Source organism: Diuraphis noxia, unplaced genomic scaffold (genome assembly GCF_037042655.1).
Source record: "Diuraphis noxia isolate RWA-SAM2 unplaced genomic scaffold, SU_Dnox_SAM2 contig0003, whole genome shotgun sequence".
Taxonomy (NCBI): domain Eukaryota; kingdom Metazoa; phylum Arthropoda; class Insecta; order Hemiptera; family Aphididae; genus Diuraphis; species Diuraphis noxia.
The window spans coordinates 25696406-25724373 of NW_028301713.1; the positions used below are offsets into that span (position 1 = coordinate 25696406).

General features: G+C 27.0%; 1 protein-coding gene across 2 annotated transcripts; it reads left to right on the forward strand.

Moving 5' to 3' along the window:
• The first annotated feature begins 354 nt into the window (after positions 1 to 354).
• LOC107169768 (dietary and metabolic glutamate transporter-like) lies at positions 355 to 27890 on the forward strand. Of its 2 annotated transcripts, none has more exons than XM_015519613.2 (9): positions 355 to 551; positions 14958 to 15163; positions 24231 to 24467; positions 26340 to 26427; positions 26509 to 26729; positions 26801 to 26953; positions 27041 to 27173; positions 27248 to 27486; positions 27566 to 27890. In XM_015519613.2, the coding sequence occupies exons 1-9, from the start codon at positions 530 to 532 to the stop codon at positions 27749 to 27751; spliced, it is 1485 nt and encodes a 494-aa protein (XP_015375099.1). In that variant the 5' UTR covers positions 355 to 529; the 3' UTR covers positions 27752 to 27890. The 2 variants fall into 2 exon arrangements, with proteins under 2 accessions (XP_015375099.1, XP_089078856.1); XM_089222730.1 differs by lacking the exon at positions 355 to 551 and adding an exon at positions 10701 to 10889.
• Positions 27891 to 27968: the final 78 nt, after the last annotated feature.

Here is a 27968-nt window from a genome sequence, read left to right on the forward strand (position 1 = left end):
TCCCCCCCCCGCTCCCACCATTTCACACTTTGCGCTCGAATTATAATATTGCCGCTATGATGACGTCAGAACGACGTGATCCGTGCGTGTCCATTCACGGCGCGGTGTAATCTTAATGTACATTACATAAGTATAACATATTATTAACATTCGAATAATAACAATAATAATAATTATAATTGCAATGCAGCGAGGAGTAGCCTGGGTGTATTAGGTTATTTATTAATATCACAATAATTATTAACAATCTACGCGCTGCTGGTAATGGCTATTATTAATTTATGACTTTATGACCACGGCGGTCCACGATGGTATAGACGTTATAATAACTTAAACTTATTTTCAATCTACCGCGGTTACCTCAATAATCGCGTTTCGACGGCCGCGATAACGGTTATTATTTTTGTCGAGAACGACTCGACTACGACTACCCAGTACCCACGTTAGACGGACGTCGGACCACTGACCAGTCTCGTCTCAACGACTCCAGAGTGCGCCCGCAGAGGCACGACGACAAGAGGTTTCCGCGATGCCGTCGAACGAAAGGCAACGTAAGTAGATACTATAAGTGCACCATTACAACAGCATAATAAAAATAATACCATATAATATTATTGACGTTGTACAATAATACAGTAAAACCTCGCCAAGACGGAATAATCGCTTACAATTTTTTCCGTATTAATAACGGAGTTTCCGATTTGACGAGGGGCTCGAAACATTCATTGTGTACCTACCTACTTGAATCGGCGGCACCAAAGAAATTGTTCGTATTATCTGGATTTCCGTCTTGCCTACCGAATTTTTTACCGTATTACAGTGCAGTTTATAATATATCATAGCAAAGAAAGATTAGATAAATAATATAGGTACACAGCGGACGTTTTATTATTATTAAGTAAATGATTAAAATATTATGTTATCACTTACGTATGATACGATATAATTATTTTTGATTAGTTTCGTCGTTACCAGGAGCTGCTGCTCTCGTGTGCATGGGCGCCCGTAGGTAATTTTCATGAGGGAGCAAAATAACAAAATGATCAAATTTTTATTTTCATGTTGTCAATATTATGTTAATATTTATTAAATTTAAAGTTTATATAATATTTTCAGGGGAGGGGCAAGTGCCCCGTCTCCTCTCCCCCCAATGTTCACCCATGCTCGTGTGTGACTACTGACTATTTTTCGGGGAGAGGGGGATAAAACTGCTGCCCTTGCCGATGGCAAATTATTGTAAGGTTAATTAACCTACTAATATTGTACGTACTATTTTAAGAGCTAATTTATAGGGTTTTCACGTTTTTATATCACGTACGGCATATACCCATGTCCTAGCTGTATGAGTGGGTAATTATATAATAAAATGAGAGAAAACCATGAAAAAATCATTTCATTTTACAACACAACCCATTTTTTTCATCATATGAATACTTAATTTTGTTTGATTTTTTCACTGCACCTAATTTTAAAAATTAAAAGTATCATCAGAGCTGGGAAATCATTAAAGCTCTTGCCAGATGTTTCATAATTTATTTCAAACAAATCGGTATAAATATAGGTAATATATAATTATAAATATAATTTACCAATGAAAATTAAACATTATCTATCAAAAACGTTTTGCAACTGTTAAATTGGATGATGCGTAAAAAATGTGTAAACCGAAAAGTGTTTTCGGGAAAACCATAAACGATTTGCATATTATAAATTATAAATACCAATTTTAAACATGTTCAACAATAAATCATTTAATAATTTATCTTATTATACCTATTATTTTTTTTCTGCGTACGACGTAGTTTGAATAGGTACCGGACAGGTTAGGTTAGGTTAACTAATATATTTATTAACCTATTTGTTAACCTATTTAATAATTTATACTGTACAATTGTACTCAATAACTTATATATTTTCGCCTTTTTCCCCTTAAGTTTCAAAGCAATATTAATTTGCTTCTAGTAAACATATATATATATATATATATATATATATATATATTTTAATTGCATCACTATTGTACTTTATATAACACCTACAGTTAATTTTTTTTTATTGACAAAAAAATAGTCAACTAGTTTCAGGTACCTACATGATTTTTTTAAATAATGCCCGAATGTATTGCTAATAACTAATTTGAGTTGGTAAAACAAAACACATATAATGTTATTAAATCTGATATAGGTAATTACCAATATTTATTAAATATGTAATTAAGTTGTGATATTTTCGTGGTACAAAATAATTTTGTTTTCTTTACTTTTATAATATACACAATCTATACGCAATTAAACGGCATAAAAAAAGTATGAACTAATGACAAGGGAGAATGAAAAATTTGAATGAAAAAGCCAACCACTGATGACACTTACGTCTTTTAAGTTTTAACTATTTTGTTTTAACAATTATTCTTTTTTTTTTTTTTGCTAGGGATTTAGTAGGTATCTGCACCATTATCGCTATTCAAAATAATGATTGAATTTTAATATTGTTTTTAAATTTCCGTGTAGGTTAGTAGGTAGGTCGTCGTAATACACTGTTATGTTTTATTAAGATATACGAATATTATGTAGTTAACACAAAAACAAGTTAACGTTCTTAAAGCTTAAATTTTAGATATATATATAATTATATATAGTACTTACACAATATTAATGAATGATTGAGCGATACAAAAGTAAAGGAATTTTATTTTATATTTCTAAATAGTGAAACAATAGTTTTTTTATTTGAGTTGTAATATATTGAAATAAATACAAATGTACAACTACAAGTCGCTACTCAATTATACAGGAAAAAATTGTTTTATCATACAGATAGCAGCCATGCATTTATAAAATAACCTTTACCTATTTAAAATAAGTTTTGTAAAGTTAAATAGAATTTTTTAAGTTCAATTTTGTTTTTCATAACCAATTAAGATTTAAAAAGATTCTTATTGACAGAGAACTTTACCTATACATATTTACAAAAATACAAGAGGTAGCTTCGTTAAATGCTAATATTTTAATTTTTAATTAAATGTTCAAGTAGCTTTAACAAATAAGCATAGTTGCAGCATGCTGATTTTAATATTATGAATTTATTAAACACCACAAGTTATACAACATTATATTACAATAATCATAACATTTTCTGATTTTCAATTATTCAGAAGTTATCCTTCTTAACATTATCACGCAATATAATAATATAGTCGTACCTATAAATATATTATATATTATTTTATTTTTTTAGTTATATAGTAAAAGCGTGTTAAAGAAATTATAAAATATGTACCATTTGTATAATAGTTACTAGCTATTATATTATAGTTAATTATAAGGTTAAATGTTAATACAATAATAACCTTATAATTACTTTTACAGTAATTAATTTCGTATTTATATCAATATCAGGTAATGGGTTCAGTGACGTTCCCAGGATTTTTCAATGATGAAAAGGAAGGGGGATTAAACATAGTGCCTAAATTATAGATATCTACCTATACTATTACATATTTTTTTTTTTAATTTTAGAATTATTTTAGGGAAATTTTAGAAATTTTTTTTTAATTTTAGAATTATTTTAGGGAAATTTTCTTTAATAAATCTTTATCAACCATAAATTATTTCTTTTTTATCAGTATTTATTTTTATCATTTATAACGCTAGAAACCGTTTTTTATATTTACTAGCCGATCACAATAAACAATAATATTTGAATAAAAAATTCTACATATCATGGTCCGAAGGCAAAATAAACAACCAATCACGGGCGAAGCTGTGACGGGTCGGCTAGTATAATAATATAAGAGTATATCAGATAGACCTGGCCAAAAAAAAAAAAAAATTATGCCACTTCATCGTATGACAATTTTTTTAAATATTATATTATGATGAATAAATAATTTGAGAAATATACTCATGTTAGCAAATTCTTAAAAATCATTTTTTATATGAAGTTATTGCGTTTCAAATTAATTTAACCAAAAAAATATTGAATTTAAAAAAAATTCTAAAAATAAATTACTTGATTTAGATAAATCTTTTTACCATAAAAATTGTTCTTATAATCAGATTCACAAATAGGCTATTTTGAGTTTATCCAACATTTTTTTAATTAAATTATTTTTTTTTTATTTCAGTACTAAAAAATAAAACAAAAAATGTATTATACATGCTGTGTTCACTTAATGAACAAAAAAAAAAAAAAAAAATATTTATGTGAAAAAAGTTAGTCTAAATGTCAGTTATATCAACTACACCTTGAACTTTTTGAGCTAAACGGTTATTTTGTGGATGGTACGTAGATAATATAAAAGGTACTAGTTTTGAAAATGTGCATGTAACACTTGACTTAATTATTTTTATTTTTGTTTATACAAAATATATGCATGTACAGAATTTCATTTAATTAAGAACTACACAATTGTAATAATATAAGCATTTAATCCATACAAAGAAAATTAAACGTATAAATTATTATTTATATTATTATTAATATCAAATACACCAAATAATATTTAATATGAATATTACTGGATAATTATATCCTTCTAATTTTTCTTATAAAGGTAGATAACCTAACCTAACTTTTGTGGTTTCTGCGTACCACTAGTGAATCGTGTACCATAGAAATTGAGAAACATTAGTACCTATAGTCTATACTTAGTACAACATATCATTATATTAGGTACAACTTATGTTTTATGAGATTTTCTGTTTAATGAAATATTTTTGAGAATCAAAACTAAATTATTAAACTCTAACGAATTTCTCTATAATACGAATTTCTTTTGTTGCCTGATGTAGCTTTGTAATATGGAAGTTCTACTGCAGTAATATTAAATATAACCTCATTTTATTATATCGCTTAGGTTTTAAAATAAAAAATTTTGAATTTGGACCGCTTATTTTGTGGACCTCTTGGACCTTAATACCAATGAAGTATGAGGTAATATAATTTTAATTATTATGGTGATTGTTACGAAATTTCAACAAATGGTTTAAACAAATTTTCAACACATTTAAAATGTGATAATTCATTATGATATAATTATGTTTATGGTTTGTTCTTTGAGATAGCTGACAACAATATATACTGGGGCCGTGAAGTTGTGCACCCCGATAGCACTCGTATTACCTGTTTACTTGCAAAAAATGCAATACAATTGTACTCCATTTATTTTTAGATTCTGAGTGGTGCGATGAATGTGTTAATTTTAAAATAATGTGTGATGTATTTTTATTTTTTTGTGTTTTATTTACACGATAAGTCGTCGAAATAATGCTTCGATTTTCAACTTCAGTGGCTTTTCCGGTTGAAATGTGAATCTTAGTTAGTGCATTGGGGAGGTCAAATTCCCAGTAGTTTTCAAAAGCGCCGAAGAAAACAAAAAACAATTAAGGAAAATCAATTTGAAATATTGGTATAAATCTAACAAAAATTACCGTAGAATGTAGATACATGAAATTTTCACTAAATGTTTGTTCTGGCAATTTCTATGCTTGGTAAAATTTTCAAAATATTTCAAATATTTTTATGTTATTTATAGACATTTGAAAATTTCAATATGTTTCATAAATGTTAATAAAACTTTATTCGTTTGGTAAAAAAGTTTCAAAATTTAACACAATGCTCCAAATATATTGTTACGATGGTATTTAAAAAATATTAAAAATACATTGTCAAATTTTTTTTTAATAAGCATTGAAAGTTCGAATTTTGACAAAATACGCCAATTACATGAATTACAGTATGGAATATTCACTCAATTTCTTCTCTTGTAGCGATCGATATTCTTATTTTGTTGTTATTCAAAAAAGAATAACTGTAGAAACTTGAAGTTTACACCAAATATTTATTTTATCAATTCCTATACTTGATAGAATAATTAATTGAATAATCATTAACTACATATTAAATAACCTAGAATAATAATTTTAATTATATTGATTTAATTAAAAAAATATTATTCGTGGGTACTTGAAATTTCTAGAGTATACTTTTTATTCTAATTTTAATAGTTAATGCCGTTAATGGCGTTAATTACTTATATTATTAATATTCACTAATAAATTGTATATACTATGAATGATTGTTTGGGTCGGGTACATAATGAATCTGATTTGATTAGTTTGAAATTTATTTTATCGCTATCTAAATTTTTTAGATTCTGAACGGAGTGATGAATGTATTGATTTTACAATGATGTTTGTTTATTTTTTGTGTCTGTGTATATCATAACTAGTCGAAATAATGCTTCAATTTCAAACTTTGGTGGTGGTTTCCGATGTAAAAGTGAATATCCTTGGTCCATTATAGAGGTCAAAAGTAAACATTTTCCAACAGTTTTCAAAAAAATCGATTTGTTGTATATGGTTGTAATTCAAAAACTAATCACTGTAAATACTTGAAATTTTCACCAAATGTTTATGTTAGTGATATCTATATACAGTTTAATTTTCAAAAATTTTTGACTTTTTTTGAGTTATTTATAGACCACTGAAATTTTCGATTTTTTTGAAGTGTCGGTAAAAAAATGTTGGATGACCAAAAAAACTTGAAAATTTAATACAAGGTTCCTTATGAGTTGTTATTATTGTAGCTAAAAAAAATTAAAAATTGTTAGTAACAATTTTTTTTATAAGCGTTTATAGTTCAAATTTTTACGAAATCTGTCGAAAACGCGAAAATTTGCAAGTAATTATGAAGTTGAAAAATCATAAAATTTTTTGTGTTTATAACTAAGGATGAAAAATACAACATTAAGTTTTCCTTCAAGTAGCTATAGAGAAAACTCGAAGCATCATTATAGGAAAAATATTAAGTGCGTTTGAATGATAAATTTTTACGAAATAGCGTAACAATAACGATTTATCCTCAAACGATTTTAAATATTTGTTATTATTCAAAAAGTATGTCGTAGATACTTGAAAATTTTACCAGTTATTAAGATTGGTTTTTTTGACTTTTTTTGAGATATTTATAGACATCTGAAATTTTCAATTTTTCTGAAAATTTTTTTTTGAAGTGTCGATGAAAATGTTTTGGCTCTATCAAAAATACTTGAAAATTTAATACAAAATGTCTCATAAGTTATTCTTATAGTGATTAAAAAATTATTAGAATACATGGGCACAATTTTTTTTTATAAGCGTTTATAGTTCAAATTTTTACAAAATCTTTCGAAAACGCGAAAATTTGCAAGCAATTTTGAAGTTTAAAATTCATAAAATTGTTTGTATTTATATCTAAGGTTAAACAATTCTACATTAAGTTTTCCATATGTTTTCCTTCAAATAGAGAAAATTTGAAGCGTCATTATAGGAAAAATGTTTTGAGTGTTTGAGTTTTAAATTTTTATAAAATCGCGTAACGATAACCAATTATCCTCAAACCAGGTATATGATTTATATCTATAATAATATAAGGTATTATGAATTATGATAACTACATGCAATGTTTTTGGAAAAATTGATTAACCATGCCTTATGCAAAATGCGTACTAATTGAAAAATAAAATATTTGTTTCAAAATAGAATATATGACAATATATGACAATATTTAAATATAATATATCCTAGACTGACAAATCATCTCCGTTCAGAATCGTTTTTCGTATACAATGATACCTATCATTGCATTCAAATTTAACCTACCCTAGTCAGATAGGTCCAACCCAACCCCCTAATATACAGCAGAGCGATAACCACTTACCTGCTTTTTTGAAATAATAACAATATAATTAATATACTAGAGTCTAACTCTATTTGTAAATAATTTATTGTAATTTGCTTAAAGGACTCCAACTATATACTCAATATAGCGTGATCGTGTTGTTTTTGCAAGTAAAAAGGTAAGACGAGCTCCATCGAATTACACCCCCTTAAACATTAGATGCATTTTCTAATGTTCAAGACTAGAGTAGGCACTCCAGTAAAATATTGTTATTTGTTATTAAAAGTCGTATTATGTATATAAATATTAGAAAAATAGAATTACGTATTATATTGCAATAACAATAACATACCACTTTCGATGTAATTATTTTTTTTATCAATCATTACACAACTAATTTGTATACTGGTGATCAACTTACTATATTCACTTGTACTTTTTGATTTAATAATGGTGTATACAACGTAATATAGGTATAGATACATATATATAAGTATATAACTTTGAAGTGTGTACACTATTTTATGGGGTACAAAGTATATTAATTGTAAGAACCTATTATAAAGTCATTTGGATCTGGGCTTATATTAATTGCGCCGAAAATCGGAGGTAAAAAAAGAAAAATTATTAGATATCAAAAACGTATACAATATCAACTGTGCCGTCCGATATTCGCATGTTATAAATTTTGTACGTCAATTACGCTTATCTATTCCTAAATATATATGAACGCAAAAAATACTATTTCCATTATAACTGAAGAAAATATATTCAAACATTTAAATGGAAATTTAGATAAGTTACTACTACAAGAAATGTAATAACGCAATTAAATAAAAATCTATGTTTATAAACCATATCTATACATTTTCTAATTTTATTAATTTTAATTTGTTTGTTTTTAGAAATGTAAATATTGACACCAAAATCAAAACATATAAAAAGATAAATTTGAATTAAATTAATTAACTATATTATATTTACATAAACAAAAATTGTATGTATAATTTGTAAAATAATATAATCCACTGGTTTCTTGGAGAAGACCCTATACCTATATACGTATAATTACCAATAATCTGTACAAGTATATACATAATAATATTTATTATACATGCAGATATCCACAGTTTCACACACGACCTGGAGCACAGCTGTTGAAATGAATTTTTAATTTTTTGAAATTTTTGAAATTTTGATATGAATACTAATAATTTTATATTAATTAACATTTTATGATAAACGTGTATATTATAATATACCAAGTAATTTTCTTATTTTAACCATTGATTATCTATAAATCGTGTATACATCACATATATGGGACATCCATATCGCTTGTAATGGGTTGAATGTTATAATAGGGAATTTTGTATGATTAAGTGCAGGAGCCCAACATTTGCTGTTGGAGAGAATTGTGTAATTGCTAATTAAAAATAAAATAAAATCTACATCAACGCTGGTGTTTATTGCGAAGAGGCAGGTTTAGGAATATTTTTTTTGTGAGGGGTTGAGATAGTTTTCCAATAGAAAAGACTTGGGAGTCTTGAGTCTTCCTATTATACTATTTAATATTTTTAAATCGTTCAATCTTATAATATAAAAATTGAACGATTCATAAAATTATAACTTTATCAAGGTATCATGACGTGTATATTGTTTGGTTTATGGACTGAAAATAAAACCTAGTTAAAATGCAAATCGACTTTTTATTTTCTAAATGCTATACCTTAATTCTTTAGGTCAATGCTCTTCAACCTCATTGAACTAAGTATGGTGAATTGTGACCAATTTTGATTTTTGTTTATTTTTCGTGACTTATATGGGTATGTTTTCAATAACAAAGATGATGTAGTGTCAAAAATGAATGTATAAATTGCATACCTATATTATCTACCTATATGAATACGTACCTACATCTATATACTGTAAATGAAATAACTACCAAATTTTTTTGAATGCGATTTTTAGTCCATACGCTATAAATATAACCGTAATATTTTCAAACTGTCAGACTTTAGGTAATAGATTATAATATTAAATGTTGAGATAATATTCGTAGTATAATAAATATGGTATACACTGAAGTTATATATTTTTTATTTTATTATTTTAGAACCTTCAGCAATGATACTATTACAGTTCGACAATTAAAACAGATGTTATATACAACATAATACAATTATATATTGTACCTATTGGTTAATATTATAATGTGCTTATGTTATAAATTTTATAATATCATGAATTTTAGTCTTTATTCAAAACCATAATAATATAATGATGATGTCGACAATGACTTGCTTCATATTTTAATAATTTAGATGACATAAAAAGAACATAATAATTTCAATGCTAAGAAAAAATTTTTAATTATGTTCCTATATGTATATAGGTATGGTTATATTATACTTAAAGACAATATATAATTATTATTTATATTAAAAAACATATACATAAATTGAACAGCCATGCAACGTTTTAAATAAAATAATAAACTTTATTCATTGTAGGTGTAAATTGGTATATATCAGTCGATATATATATATAATGTATATACCGTATGCGATTAACTATACGATAAAGGCATAAATTAATGTCACGCACGATTTGTGTACTGAAAAAAATGAATCGATCAATTATATAGATATTATGTTATATTAGCCGCGTATAATAAACTATTATAATATTTATAATTTAGACATATAATATATATATATTCTCAATAGACGATCATTGATATGACAATATAATGATTATTCGCTTTTTATTAACATTATACGAGCTATAACACTAGACATGTACTTATATACTCGTGCGAGTTCATTATTATATTCGAATGATATAGTAATAAGAAAAAAAATTATTTTAGTTTCGGATGATTAGGTACTGTGAAAAAAATATTGTGCCCAACCCAAATGCTATTTCACGACCAGTAGAAATGATTTGACAGTCGTCTGCTAAATCGGCACGACCATTGGCCGTAATAGAAATATCAAGCACTAAGCAGTAAGCAGCATTGCGGGCCGTTGTCGCAGTTGTTGATTATAGTTATTATGTTTTCTCTGATCAACAGTGTTAGACGCGTCTCAGTGTGACGTGAATATCATAAGGTTTTTTTTTTAAAAATTTTTTGTCATCAATGTAAATCATAATAATTTTATTGTTATATTTATTTATTTCGTCGGGCCCCATCTGTACAATAATGGCATTGAAAAAAAATTCAGGCACGTATACCTATTATATTAATGAACATAATAATATGACATATTTTATTTTTATTTTTGATACTTATTGCTGTATGATTATAGTTTGTTAAAAATAAAATAAAATACTAATACAAATCTTTGATCGAAACAAAAAAAAAACTGTATAATATGCTTTGAACTATTATAGGAGTCAAAGTATTTAACTAGGTAAGTGAGTCACACACGATCTTTTTTTTTTTTTGTATAAATCCTTTGAAAAAAATAATTACTAACATTATTTTACAACCAAAATCTTTATAATAATAATATAATAGGTACATTAGTTAAATATAAATTAATATGATTGTAGAAAATATAGTGTAATATAAAATAGAAGTTATGTATTTTTAATTGTTTATGTGAAAAAAACAACAATGCATATTATATAATGTAACATTATTAATGTTTATTTGGCAAATATGAAGCTCTAATAGGACATAATATCCATTTTTCAACAATAATGCTATGGCATAGGTCATAGGCAATTAATAATTATATATTATGATTCAAATTTGATCACTTTATTATTATTAGATATAAACTAAAACAATTAGGTACTATCATTAGTTAAAAACATTTTTTTTTTTTTAATTACATTATATAAATATTCTAAATTATAGATTGTCAAAAAATGATTGCATTTTAATAGTTAATGTTCACCTAAGTTATTTTTATCTGATAAATTTGCTACCAAATAAAATAGCAAAATAAATGTATACAATAATGCATTTTATAACTAACTGTAGAGTGTGCTTAATATTATACAATTTTGGTAAATCATAACTTGTTTTTGGGAATTTTATTTTAGTATTTCAACTTTGGGCATTTATATAATATTAATATCTCTTTTTTTTTTTTTACTTCACAAATGTACTTACACAATTTATACGACTTTGTACAATAAGTATACCTATAGAGAAAGGTTAGAACATAGATTTCTTGAATAAGAAGCCACCCATTAGTGACACTTAGCTTGGTGTTTTAAGTATCATTATCAAAATATTATATTTTAAGCTTGTTAGTAACAACAGTTATTTAATTAATTTACAATCTTAAATTATTTAAAAACAAAACTATTTTAGATATTTTCTCTTTATACTTATTAATTATTATAAAAGTATTGCAATACCTAAATTTCAATATTAATTCTTTCACCAGAATAAATAAAATATTATTTTAAAACGCATGTTTTTCTGATAAACAATAATACATCACGGAAATAAATAACGCGCATAAGAATTGACAAAATGTTGTTTTTTTTCAAGGCTATCTTAATAGTAAAAATATAAAATCCAAGAGAAAAAAAAATTTGGTTAGAATTTTGGATGATTTGATCTTGAATAAAGTGAATACTAGATAGCCATAATCAAAACGGGTTGTTCGTTGTTTACTACATTTTAACTTTTGAATTATTGCTCAATGGCATACTAAATTTACACACATGACATATTTATATATAATATGTCTACTAGTATAATATTACACCAAGGATAATATTTTATGCGTTTATAAAAATCAAAATCTTTAAGAATTTAAGTGATTCGCGTTAACAACCATACTCGATATACACTATCAGATATATAAAAGTGTTTTTTCTCGCATTTTCATGATATTTTATACTATTATAGCCAAGATCGAAAACACAATTAAGTATATTTTGTTTCCTTATGTCCCCGTGATTAGGTATATATATGCATAAAAAATAATAACTGTAAGATAATGTAAGTATTTTAAATAATATTAATAATGATTGCAAAATAACAACATAATATGTTTAGAACAAAACTCATATACTATAATATATACGTAGATTTTATGAGTTTATACTAATTATTTTAAATTATAATATTTTAAGAAGATATATTTTCCTATTTCATATATCAAACCTACTCATCGTACTAAGAATGATTGTAGATGTATTTCAATAAAATAAAAATAAAGTTATAGTTAGGGTTTAACTTGAAACCCTCACTATCCACTTATACGTCGTGATGGCTAACATGTACCTACCACTTGGAAGAAAGTTTACCCCACGTGATATGATTTAACATTATATTAATTCAATACTAATATAGTGCCAATGATGGTGGATCTCTGAAAGTTAATCACGCGTACCTCTAGTCTATATTTTTCTTCCTCATTTATCGCATTATAAATTATTAATATAATACCTGTTATTTCGCAAATATCTGTATAGATAGTACGCAATAATATTATTTTGTACAACTGTGTGTATTTGCGCCTATATGAAAAAATTGTTTTGTAATACTTGATAATATAACAATAAATTATAATTGCATAGTAGTTTTTCATTATTCAAATAGTACTTATTATTTTAGTTATTAAATAGTATATTTTTTTAAGAAATAAGCTGTAAACACGCGATGATTTATGAACTGATCAATAGATTAACGATTCACCAATAATAACGAACGAAAAAAGTAGTAGGTAAACACGTAAATGTCGATTCGTTTTGTCACTATAATATACTAAAATCTATATTTTTTTTAAACACTATACTATATAAAATTGATGAAAAAATACAAACCATCTTATATACACTGCAGAGCACCATATATGGATATACCTAGGTATAACCTTTAGATATACATATATTAAAAAAAAAACGATAATTCGTTACACGAAATATGCTACAAAGCCCAACTCAAACGTTTTATTGCTATTTTTGTTATGCTTATACGTTTTAAGAACAATAATATTATACCTATTATTACCTATCGGCTATCATTGTATGATTATTATAATTTATTATACATTTAGAAGCTCGCTCTAAAATAATAGTAATTACTAGATTTTTAGTTTTTAATTTTTATTCTCATGTTATATTTTGATTATAATGGTTAATAATGGGTACATTTATATATTTCTTATTTCTTACAACCAATTCACTGGTTGAGAATGAAAAGGTCCACTTTTTTCAAAAATTGGTTTTTCGTATGCATTTGTTTAATTTTCAATATTGTACATCTTTTGATCTAAAAACAGTTTTCCTACACGCAATAATAGTTGGTAAGATATACATAATGAAAAGGTTCTGTCATGAAAAATTTATGAACTGTGATTTTAGTTTATTAGACCATTAGAATCTTTGTATTTTTTATTCTGATCAATTTATATAAAAATATGAAAAGGTTCTATAAATAGGAGTTATTCAATGCTGGTTAATATTGAAAGGTTCTATGAATAATACAATATGTCAATATTATTATAAAAATATTAATTACTACCTATATAGTTTATTATAATATTGTACAGTATTTTAAAGTTTAAATGTAAAAACAATGGATTCGACTCTAATGATATATTTTATTTTAATAAAAAAAAAAGAAGTTTTATTTATAAAAGATCAATTGGTTTGTAAAGTAAAAAGGTTCTATTTAAAGAATTTTTTTTGTTTTTATTTAATTTGTTGGTACCTAGAACATTAACTAACAAAATTTACTTCACTATACTTCAGTGTCGGCCTGGCCATGGCCGCTAGGCCGCGAACGCATCCGGGGCCCCCGGCCGTATTTGTGTCGAGGGGCCCCAATATTACTAAAAATATAATATTTCACTACTTATAAGCATTTTTTATCCTTTTTGTTTAATAACATGTTTGGGGGCCCTTCTGAAGAAATGCATCCGGGGCCCTTTAAGTACCAGACCGACACTGCTATACTTTATAGTTTATGTATGCCTAATACTTGTAATGTATCTGACAATGATATCATGTATAATGTATACATCAATAATATGTTGTTATTGATAGATGATAAGAATATAAGATAACCTAAACAATGTTATTAGCTACCTAACAAATTCTTAAATTGCTCTCTCGAACAATTTATATATTGAGGTATAGAACCTTTTCACTTTCCATTCAATACGTATACCTAACAAATACGTACCCGACGTGGGTCCTAACCTACTTACTTCAATATATTTTAAATTGAATTTCTCGATTCTTTATAATATTTCTTTTTACAAACATCACACTATTATGTCGAATATAATATAAATATATTGTTGTCATTACTGTTGCAGACGGCCGCGGTTTTATCCAACAGAGATATGTGTTGAGCACGATGGGCTTTATGGCTTTGGCCATTGGCTATGTCCAACGATTCTGCTTGAGTTTGGCGATCACCGAAATGGCAGAACAATCGCACCATACGGTTCACCAAAATGCAAGCTTGGGCACGGTGTGTCCAGGCAGCAGATCATTCGTCAACACGACTCACTTTAAAAAGGTAAATACCCTTGACATAGGTATTTTTATTTTATAAGTTGATACAATAGGTGAAAATCTGACCCAGACAATCAACAACGCCTGCCTATACGCCATAACACAAACCGCGTAATAAAACCCTGGGTTAGCGAATAATAATCATTAAATTACCATGTAATGTTGTGAAAATGAAAATATTATGTAACATTTTAAAGTGAAATACATTTCAGAATATAATCATACTCACCACATTGTATTTTTTTTGTTTTCAATGTTACATTTTGAAAAGGTACAGTAAATTGGTAAAATATACATAATTCAAACAAAACGTAGAAAATAAAGTCTAAAAATAAGTCTCCATTACTTATATGAATAATCTTGGTCTAAACTGTTCAACCAATTATAAGCTATTCACATACTTTGTAGTTGATGCTGAAACAATACAATTTTTTTTAAACCTATAAAAATGTGATTTACTGGTTTAGAAGAATTATACAAATTTAAGAGACATTTCTCGCGGGTTGGTTAGGTTATACGTATTTTAAATATTGATTCACAAAATGTATGCTAAAATAGAGACTAAGCGTAATAAGCTTTTAATAATATTAGTATATTACTATAATACCCAAACGTTCCATATTTATTGACGTGTATTACTATACTCGTATTAGTCCGTAAATAATTATTGTCTATGCTTCGTGGTTATAGGTATCTATAATAATATTATTACCTGCATATAATTTACTTCAAGCAAGTACTTTAGTACCAAATGCCTTTGTATGAATGTATGATGTTTTAATATAATTGGCGGTAAACACTATATGTTTGAGTAATAAAAATATTATGTATTACCATTGATAGAAGTTACCATCTATACTCAATGGTATTACTTAACACTTATAGTATGAATCTATACGAATCTTAGCAATTATTATTAGCATTGAACTAACTGAATATATCTAGAGTTAATTGATAATTGTTTAAAAGCGTTCAAGAATTTGAAATTTAATAACAGCTAATAAAAGTGAAACTATTTTTATAGTTTGCATTGATGTGTAAAGTGTAATATTTAAGAATAAACTATTGTACACTTATTTATTTAATTTTCAATGTTCTATCAAGGATGGAAAATGTCAAGTTTCATATCATAAGTAATTACAAAAAATTACAATGATAATATTAATTAGTGTACTTTAATTGTACCATTTTAATATATAAATGGACATGATAAATAAGTTGTTAAAATATTTAATCAATTTTGGATAGATTAAATTCGTTCAGTCGACAATGACGACGACGATAGTTCCGCGTTTCCAAATATTTGAAGATTGAAAAATAATGTTATTTTATCATCGTTTTATGGTTAATAGTCCTTAATAATGGCTTTGGAAAATATAAAATATATCTGTATAATATTATTTAGCTTAGAATTTATTATATTCGAACATTTCTACAAGTAATTATAAATTGTTAAATAAATAATAAATATATTAATTACGATAATTTTCTTATCATCATAGTACTTTTTTATTAATAGCCCTCATATCTTATAAACCTATTGAGTTATTATAATATTATATCCTTATTATTTATTTCTTATAACGTGAAGTTTTATCATTCAAAAAGTGTTCGTTAAGATTATGATCAATATTTTCAAAAAAACTATGTTCTTAACAATATTAACAATAAACAAAAAGGAGTTCTCATTTGAAAGAAATAATAATTATTAATTGCACATAAGAACACTCTTATTATTATGAGTACTTATAATATAGGTATATTAGGCAAGTAGGTAAACTAAGAAATTTCAAAAATCAGAATTTTAGGCTACGGTATGCCGCCGTTTCCTATATTATATCGTGTTATTTTTCGTCTAAACTATGAAAATGGTATAAAATATTATACATTATATTATACTGGTATAAACATAACTAACAGTATAAGCATAATTATAGCCAGAAGTAATTAATAATTAATATAAATATGTTTGGAAGAAAATTTCAAAAATCCATCTTACGGTTATTCGTTTATGATAAAAAATAAATTCGATTTTAACGAAATTGTACGTTTTGCCCCAGTTTTCCTAACATTTTTCATAGTTATCAAGAAAGAACTGGAAATTTTTATTTTTTATGGTAGAATTAAATTTTCAAACCTAAAATAGAATATTTTTGAATTTTGAATTATAAATTGATAATTTGCAGTACGGCGTACCTCTCACAAATATGAATTATTAATAGTTGGGTACCATTTTGGTCTTTTAACTTAAGGAAGCTCCAAGTACACGTCATTCTTTTATGTCTCTATAATATTTATAATATTTACATTTTTGGTGGCAATATCAGCTGTAGGTGTCTATAATGCCTATCCGAACAATATATAATGTCGTTATATATATTATATATATATATTATATATTATATATTATTATATATATTCAAATCACTGGGCTAGGCGGCAATCATATATTTAAAATTTAAATAATTTATCGCACCTCTAGAAAAATTGACTGTCACGATTATTCGAAATCGATAGTTTTTATGAAAATTGATTTGAAGTATAAATCTAAGATATTTTAAAGAGTTTTTTACAACTGTCCGTTAGGAACTAAAAACTTAAATACCTACTTGTAATTATTATACTTTACGGTTATGATTATTCAAATATTATGAAGTACTGAGTTAGAACACCATACTCAAAAAGTTTGACTTGTGACCTTTTATAATTTTTTTAAGCATTTTTTAACTATTCATTTAACTTGCAGCGTCGTGTACCATTGGGTATATACCTATTACCTATACGGTGAACAACGACCGATCGGTATATACCATAGACAACTACTATAGGTACACGTATTTCGACTATAATGTCGTCGGACAATTATTTCGCGGGCAACAGCAGCATTCTCGCAAACTGCAAGGTAGTGCAAAAAATGGCGTACCTTCATATATATATAATAGAGGAATGATGATGGTTCGGCATTGCGCGCCTGCGGCCCTCACGAGTCACATCGAAGATCGATCGATCATCCGTCAATCGACATGTGTAACACGTTGAAGGTCTTGCGATCATCGTCAGCGTTTATAAAATATAAAATCCACGTGTGCAGTAGACTAAATAGTATGTCCGCTGTATATATTTTATATGCCTACTTGCTGCATATACTACCGTATATACCGGGTGATGCATTCATCATATTATTATAGGCGTATCTCAAAACTATTCTAATTATTTTTGAAAATATTATTCCTATTTTTATTGCAAAATATTTTTTGGAGTATGTACTTATTCGATACACAAAAATCGAATTTCGAACGAGTTTTGTATGAACTACAACTCCTCAGAAGTACCTAAGTACTAAGCAGGTACCTATACCTGTTTAGTGTTTCTGAAAGTCGGGTCCGAGTGCATGCGGGTACAAGGGGTTGTATAGGTACCCTACAAAATGTTGGGCCACTATTCCGCTTGTCTTGACTTTAAATAATAATATGTTTTTTTATTATTATACGTATAATACTAATCGGCGTGCGGAAAAAAAACCAAGGAAAAAAAAACCTTTTTTTGGTATCATATTTTAGGTATTCTGTCTGTTGTATAATAAAGAACAAAAATTAATGAGTTAGTTAATAAATCAGAAAATTACAAATAAATATTTTGTCAGTAGAATAGAATATAAGTATAAACTGTAAATAATTGTATAGGTACTATGTTTTAGGAAAGTATTGTTGGGGTGTGTGTATGTACCTATATGAGTGTGTATAAAATGCACAAGTATTTAACCATATAAAGATAATATTTTATATTATTAAAGATACCATTAAGATAAAAAAAGGTACCTACAGCTTATGTTGTTCATTTATTCATTACATAGGACTTATTTAGACTGTCTAGAGTTCTAGACTCTAGATAATACAGGCACACATGCATCATTTTGTTAAAGTTAATAATAATATAGGTATTACCTATTGAGTAGTGGCTATAGTTATTATTTAGTTGACCATCTACCTATTTAGTTGTGACACAGTGTAGACGTCTAGAAAACATCGGTTTTAAAGCATTAAAGTGTTTGTGATTAATTAGGTAACTTATTAATGCGTGTTCTCTATTATACAATGAGGTATCCATAACTTTTTTATTTATATTCTATTCTATAATGACAAGATATTTATTTGTAATTTTTTATATAATTTATTAACTAACTTATTAATGTTTGTTCTGTTCTCTATTATACAATGAGGTATCCATAACTTTTATATTGCATTTTGTTCTACTGACAATATATTTATTTGAAATTTTCTATAATAATAGGTACCAAAAATATGACAGAAAAAAATGATAGCAAAATATAAAAATTTGGTTTTTAATTTCATTAATTTTTTTTCATTTGGTTTTTTTTTCTATAGTCTTTTTTTCATTTGGTTTTTTTTGTTTTTGTTTTTATTTTTTGGTTTTTCTTTTCGTGGTTTTTTTTTCCTTGGTTTTTTTTTCCTACAACCATACTAATCAACTACTTGTTCGAAATTTGAGTTCTATATATCCAAACACTCCGAATTACATCCGCCTGCTTCGGAATATGAAATTAAAAATGTTATTGTTATTATTTATAAGAGTAAAAACTCAAAAGTAATAACGGTAAAAAAAAAAAAAATAGAAAAAAATGTACCTAATATTTTTTTCAAAAAATGTTGTCTGGTAAATTGATATACCTAATAGGAACGTCAAAAACGGCGTGTTTTCCGAAGTATAAACTAATATGTCTTGCGTTAAATAGATCACCCCGTATACTTGTGCATGTATGTACATACATATAGCCATATAGGTACGATAAATATCAATGCAAATTATAGTCGTCGTCGTGACAGTATATTAGTATATATAGAAGTTTAGTAGTTGTAGTTTTAGATTATATACAGTGCGTGTATGGTCGTGGCCAGCATAGAAATGAGAACGGCTACTTTATGGCGATATAATAATTAGTCGTTTACAAAAATGGTAGTGTCGGATGATTCTCTACTCCAGTCTTCAGTGATCTGCGGCTTCGGACGCTTCGATGTGCGTGCGTAGTATCTCATTGTCATTTATATATAAACGAGTATATACCAATCTGTGCATAAATTTTTGAGTACACAAGTGTGTGATGTGTGTGTGTGCGTGTGTGTATAGGTAGGTATTGTTATTGGTCAAATTGGCACAGCAGGCCGTCGCGAGAAATTAGTACAAGGGAAACGCGCCAAAAATAATAAAATATCGACTTAGAGAATTTAAAAAAAAAAACGCCAATACCATTCTGAACCGGTCCAAATGCCAGTATATATTTTTAATCGATTTGTACTACAGTAGAAATCTAAAATTATTGTGCTATTGTTATGTCAATATATTTTTTTTAGGTTATTTATTTTTATAAAAGTATTTTTTTGTAAGCAATGTTAAATCTAATATTTATTATTATGAACTGTATATACTTTAAAAATTGTTATTTGTTAGTTGTGAATAAGTTATAATAATATATAAATATCATAATATAGTCAATGGTGTGTAGCTGATATTTTCTATTCCCGACTTCTGTGAAACGCTACGCTACATTGCTACATAGTTGTTTTTTTATTAGGTATTCTAAAAACGAACTACCCCTTTCAAAGTTTTTATTGTTTAATATTTCTTAATCCGGCCAGTCTGACAATAAGGTATGATGAATCTTTGAAACCGTTCAACTTAACTCCGAAAAATTGTTTTGCACAAATGTATGCTAACAAATAGCATGTATCAATAATTTAAGAGTACGCACTGGCCGGCATTGATAGTTCCCGGATGGGTGACCATTCGATATATTTAGCTACAAAATCCTTTCCACACTTACAATACGTGTATCAAACCAACCGTTCTCTCTACATAGAGCTTATGACCATAGTTTCCGGGCTTCAGACCAATAATAAAAAAAATAATCATAAAATAGATTTGCTATTATTTCCATTTTTGTTTCACTGTTTATACAAGTTTCGTAAAAAAATAATAATTTTAGCCTCGGGTATTTATGTATTTTAAATATTTCTAAGGTACATATTAATTTAATTGTCGATTTATAAAATTGTAATTCTACACAAAGACAATGTTTATCCCAATCAACAAACAATAACTTCCTATACCTAGTATCAAAAATATGTGTTTATCGAACTATGCTTTAAATTATATTTAGTTGCTTTATAATCTAGGTACAATGTATAATAATATATGTGTCGATATTTTCTAGGATATAGGTCATGGTTAACTCGATAGTAAATCCATGGTATCGTCTAATCTAAACTTTAATTTAGATTGATATTTGTGATGTGTATAATATGTATGTATTATACTATTATATATATTTTTTTTTTTTATTTTAAAGGATTATATTATACACATCGTAAAAGAAATAATGTATGAAGTTAATATAGGTACTTGGCGTAGGTACGCAAAATTATTATTATGACGAGTGAATGATATATATATATATATATTGGTTTTTTATTTTAAGAATAATTACGATAATAATATATGTTTTGAGAATTAACGTTTAGAACATAACATCGTTATATATAGGTAGGTATATAAATAATTTATAGTTTTATTTTTCTCGTTTAATTATATTATGTATACCTATATAAGATTATGATAATGTCTGTTATTTATGTAATATATTGAGATATACAAATGTTTATACTACTTGTTCATAGTAAAATCATAATTATAATTAGGTACTTAAATAATTGAGCAAAAACCGCTTTGTATCGGATGGTATTGTTGGTAATTATTTATGGGTGAACATGATAAATTTTTACCAGTGTGCCGAAATAATGCGTAATTACTAATTAGTATACAGTGTGATCACGATAAGTGGAAACACTCAATAACTATGTGTAGGCTACATATATTTCAATTCTGCTTTTTCGGCTAATTGATAAACATTATTAGACACATTTTCAAATAATTAGACTATTTTGACAATTAATTTTGCGCATGCGCACAATAACTTTTTTAAAATGACATATGATCCATTTTTGACCACAAATTATTTATTTTTTTCTATTTTTTAATGAATTTTAGTGGTTGAATTTCTTTTCTAAGTCAAAAAATGACCGAGCTATAGCATATGCTATAGCATTTATTTTAAGTTATTTTCACGGATATAACAGATTATAAAATACATAGTTAATAATAATAAATACGTGAATAGTAAAAATAAAATTACAAATATTGATTTTTTTATTCATAAAAGTTTTATTTATCTAACAAATTGTTCAAACTGTGCACCATGGTGCTGTAAACAACATTCAACACGAATTAAAAATTCTCTGTTAATAGCAGAAATAATTTGTTCCTCTGTAATTTGATTAAATGCAGCAACTACTTTGTTTTTCAACTCAAGAAGACACGTAGGTGGATTGGCATACACTACCGTTTTCAAGTGACCCCATAGGAAGTAATCTAGTGGTGTAAGATCTGGTATGGGATGATAAGTGTATTGAGAAAAGGTACATTTTCCCATTTAGTATTAGGTATAGATGTGTATAGTCTCCTGTTATAGGTATAGCTTTTAATTTCATTTTTGTCACCTCGCCCTTAAAAAATAAATAAATAAAATTGACATCATGCAAGACAATATGATAGGCATTGCACTAGTCTCAACAATTTATATAATAAAATTGTTAAAATTAATTTCTGATTTTCCAAAAAAGTGAGTTATTAACTAATTTTACCGAAGTATGTACCTAATACCAGCTAAAATTCCTAGACTTAGGTGTAGATGTAGCCTTGTAAGACACGCCCGTATGCACGCCTATGGTATTAGATACTACTAATTAGGTACATATAATATCTTTTGGCTATTCTTATACTATATTATACTAATATTATAAAATCAATGGTTTATTTTCAAGGTTCTGCGTGATGACCTATGACTTGATTAGTTTTATAATGATTAAATTATGTGTTTCTTATTCGTGTCCGATATGTTATATTTTGGAGCTAAAAATTTGCTTCAATCTTCAGAGTGGAGTATGGTTTATGTAGACTTATTATGGGTACCACATTTGACATAGACAAACTATAGGCAAAGGTGAGCAAGTCAATAAAAATAATTAACTCAAGTCTCAAGTTATGTTAAGTTAACAAAACACATGATTGAAAGTTAAAATCCCAGAACAGAAATGTCTGTGTTATTATAGTATTGGATTATTTTTATTTTATATTAATATTTACGTGCAGTAAACGAAAAATTTCGAATTGTTTTTCGACTTGTTGAATTATTTTTAAATCAACTGAGACCTATAGTATTTCAAATGTCAATTCAACTATTTAAGTTTAAAAGTTTAAAAAATTAACTTTTTAACTTAATTTTAACTTTTTAATTAGTTAATGCCCACTTTTGGATATAGGTAGTTATTAGTTGGGACTTTGAGGAGACGAACAGTAGAAAATTTTCGGTATGGTATACTTTCTAAAAAATCGAGGAAAACTAAAAATATACAATGGACTAACAGAAATATGTTTAATACGCCATTAGTAATAATTAATACTATAATACTTTCACTTTACGAACAAAAATTTTTTTTTTTATAAATGTTTCTAATTTTAGTTTTAATAAGTCTTAACTTAATGACAAAACATATTTATTTTTATGATTTTCCTTTATTTAAAATTAAAAGTTGAGGTATAATAGCTGAATTATTATATTTGCTATTATGAGAATTAATAAGATCCTTTAAATTATTTAAAAGGTACAATCATCAATAATTATTATAATATTAAAATAATTACTCGATTACAAAAATGTTCGTTATTCATTATAATATTCAATGTCATCAGTTTAATTTAATTTCATCTTATTCTTATTTAATATTTTGTTATCTTGTTATATAACGAATCTAATTTAAATTAATTTAGTTTGCTGTATTGCTTATTGTTTTTTAATTTTTAGACCACATAGGTTAGATTAGATTATAGTTGTATACCGATGACCTTTTAATTATTTACATTTTGGTTAAAACTGCATGCTTTATCAAATTTTTTTTTCTGCTGTGCGAAAATTCTGAATTCTGTTTTTTTTTTTTCAGGAAATGGAATTCGACTGGGACGAGAAGACCCAAGGGTTGGTGTTGAGCTCGTTTTTTTGGGGGTACGTAATCACGCAAATGCCGGGTGGCATGTTGGCCGACACGTACGGAGGCAAAGCCACGTTGGGCTTGGGAATGCTGCTCAGTAGTATCGGTACGATCATAACACCTGTCGTGGCCAGGAGCTATGGGCCAGAAGCACTGATTATACTGCGACTGATCATCGGACTCGCTCAAGTACCTATGGATTTTATATATTTTTATGGAATGTACAAATAACAGTAGTTACATATTAACGTTGGTCGCAGTGCATATAAATAATAATTAGTAATATCCATATATAGGACATACCTATAGGTGTGTAATATGATATATAGATAGATACCTACTGGTTTAATTATTGAGATATTACATAATATGTTGTAATAAGAGGACACGTCGAATGGTGTGTCCGCTTTACAAATGTAAAACTTAGCAAACACTGTTTTGCGCGGGAAAGAACCGAGAAGGCGATATAGTCGTACTCATAACTAAGAAACGAGATTATCAACGCATAAAAAGGAGAACTTATTGGCTGTGAATTAATATTGTTCTTTTTCGGCATCAGAACTATAAAAAAAAGTTATCTAAGTTAGAAAAATACAAAAATAATGGATTTGGAAACAATCAGAACTTTTTTCGTATAAGTGATATAAAAAAAATAAAAATAAATACATTAAAACTATATTTTACATATATAATGATTTAAACTAAATAGCGTATTAGTTTGAAGTCTTTACAATCACTAGTGCCTAAGTGTTTTTATTTTCCATTTAATTCAGTTCAGTTTTTATTTTTCAAACTTCAGGCCTCAATCTTAAAAACATATTTAAAACAATTTTCAAATTACAATCTCTAATTAAATTTTAAATTAATAGTCGTATTGTTTTTATAGTTACTTATAAGTACATGACCTATGTCCTATTGGTTATTACTTATTACTTATTGTTACACTAGTAATTATTAAAATAATATTAGAGGTATATAGGCAATACTGTATCTGAGAGAGGTACAAAGGGGTCTGGACCCCCCGAGATTTCATCAATATTTTACAAATGTTTTAAGTAATAATTTATTTTTAATGCCAATATAAATATTTTCAGTCACAAATGAAAAACGGCTAAAATTCAAATTGAATTAACTATTGACTGTTTTATATTATGATAGGTAATAAAATATTATTATAGCGTCAAACAAGGCCGTAACTTGGGAGGGGAGAGGTCCAGGCGTCCTATATAAGGTCACTAGGTATTTATTAGTTATAAGTGTATCTATTTTAGTCTTTATAGATTAGATTTTATTGTTTTAAACATTTAAACATATTAAGTAGGCAATCGTAAACTCGTAAAAATTATTAGGTACTGTTACACAGCCAGATTTTTAATATAGGTCTAGTCGTAGTCTTACTAATTCATATATATATATGCAATATAAAGTGGCATAACTTGGTAAAAAACTAGGAATGAGGTAAAATATAATTTATTAACCAAAATCAAAACCTTGACCCTTCTTCCCCGGCATGAATATATTTATACTCTATGTTTGTTTATATTTTTGTTATTACACAAGTTTTAAATCTCATTTTACGGTTTAGAAAAAAATGTAGTAGGAAGATGTTAACAATATCAATAATTCTGCTAGATAGTTTTGATAAAAATATAAAATCTATTAAACAAATACTTAATGTGGCCTTAAATTTTGTCTAAGTTTTATGTTTAATTATTAATTCACAGAAATTTAACCTTAATATTGTGAAGAATCTAGAATAATATTTTCAAGTCTTATATTGGTTCTTAGAATTAAATATTTTTTCAAATACAAAATAATTAGCAAAGTTTTGTGATTTTAATGAATATCCTTATATAGCCATTGAGTCAATAGTTATATCAATTTAAATTTTAAACGCAACAATAGTTTATAAAAGTTTAGACTAAAATCTTTCAAAATTTAGTTTGTGTATTTCAAAAAAATAAAATAATTTACATTTTTTTTTTTTATAGCTCATACATTTTCTTTCATCAATAGCAGTGTTTGTTTGTTTATTTAACTAACTAAAATGCAATTATTTAGGGACCATTGTATCCTGCAATGAGTAGGCTACTCGCTTCATGGGTACCAGTTGAAGAACGGGGTCGATTGGGATCTCTGGTATTTGCTGGTAGGTAGCTCACATGACCTTAGTTTTTGTTTGACATGAACTGTATTCCTTTTTTAACATGGCACATTTATTAATTTTTAGGAGCACAAGTAGGCAATGTTGCTTCTATGCAGTTGGGTGGCTTTCTTATGCGGTACACTGATAGTTGGACCAGTGTCTTCTATGCATTCGGCGTGTTTGGAATATTTTGGCTCGTGTTTTGGTTTGTATTGATTTACAACCACCCAAATCGTCATCCATTTATCAGTCAAAAGGAAAAACATTATTTGAACAGGGTTATTAATACCGTCGATCCAGATGATGTTAGTTGTAAAACAATAGCAACACACTAATTACTTGTAATAACAATACACTCAATATTTGTTACCTATAGGGCAAGTTATCGATTCCATGGAAAAGTATTGCAACATCAGCGCCAGTATGGGGATTGATCATTGTTCAGATAGGCCACGATTGGGGTTTGTTCACCATAATTACAGACTTGCCAAAGTATATGAAGTCAGTGTTGAAGTTCTCAGTAGTCGAGGTATAAATATACCATAATGCAGTATTTGCACATATAAATGTTATTTTTTAAATAATTCATTAATATTCGTAAAATGTTTTATTTCAGAACGGTTTACTGTCAGGTTTACCGTACATAGTGATGTGGTTGGTAGCTATGGGTTCTGGTTTCATAGTAGACTCAATGTTATCGTCTCAGTATTTTACAGTGACTTGCATCCGTAAAACATTTGTAACTATAGGTAAACCAGTTTAACAATCAAGAATGTAAAATAATTGAGAATAAAATAAATAAAATATTGTTATTATTTTTCAGCTAGTGTAGGGCCAGCACTCGGAATTGTTGCAGCATCATATTCTGGTTGCGATAAAGTGTTAGCAGTAACAAGTTTCACAGTAGGTATGGGACTTATGGGTACTTTTGTACCCAGTTTGAAAGTCAATGCCTTAGATCTCAGTCCCAATTATGCTGGGACATTGATGGCTATTGTGGGTACAATTGGATGTATGTCAGGAGTTATCGCACCTTATATTGTTGGCATTATGGTTCCAAACGTATGTCACTATTAAACTAATTTATTGTAATAGGGGATATAGATTAATATTAATTTTTTTTTTTTTTTAATTTAATTAGAGTTCTATGGAAGAATGGCGTGATGTGTTTTGGTTGTCTGCTGCTATACTAATAGCTACCAACTTGTTATTCTTACAATATGGTTCAGGAAATGTACAGCCATGGAATGAAAAGGCAAACCGCCAATATAAGAGCAGCGATATTAATAATGAAAATAATACGACATCAATACTAAAACCATTGTAAAATAATGAACCAAAGTTTTGTACAGTAATAACTTTGTCTTATAATTTATATACTAATTATTCTTAAGATATAACATAAGTAATATTTATAATAGAACATTTGCACCAAAAGAACAATAAAGAATTTTCAATCCTTAAAACAGATCTTAAAAACTTTCCGAAAGGTTCTAGATACCAATAAAATATGAATGCAGACTTATTAAGGATGTAAAATATAA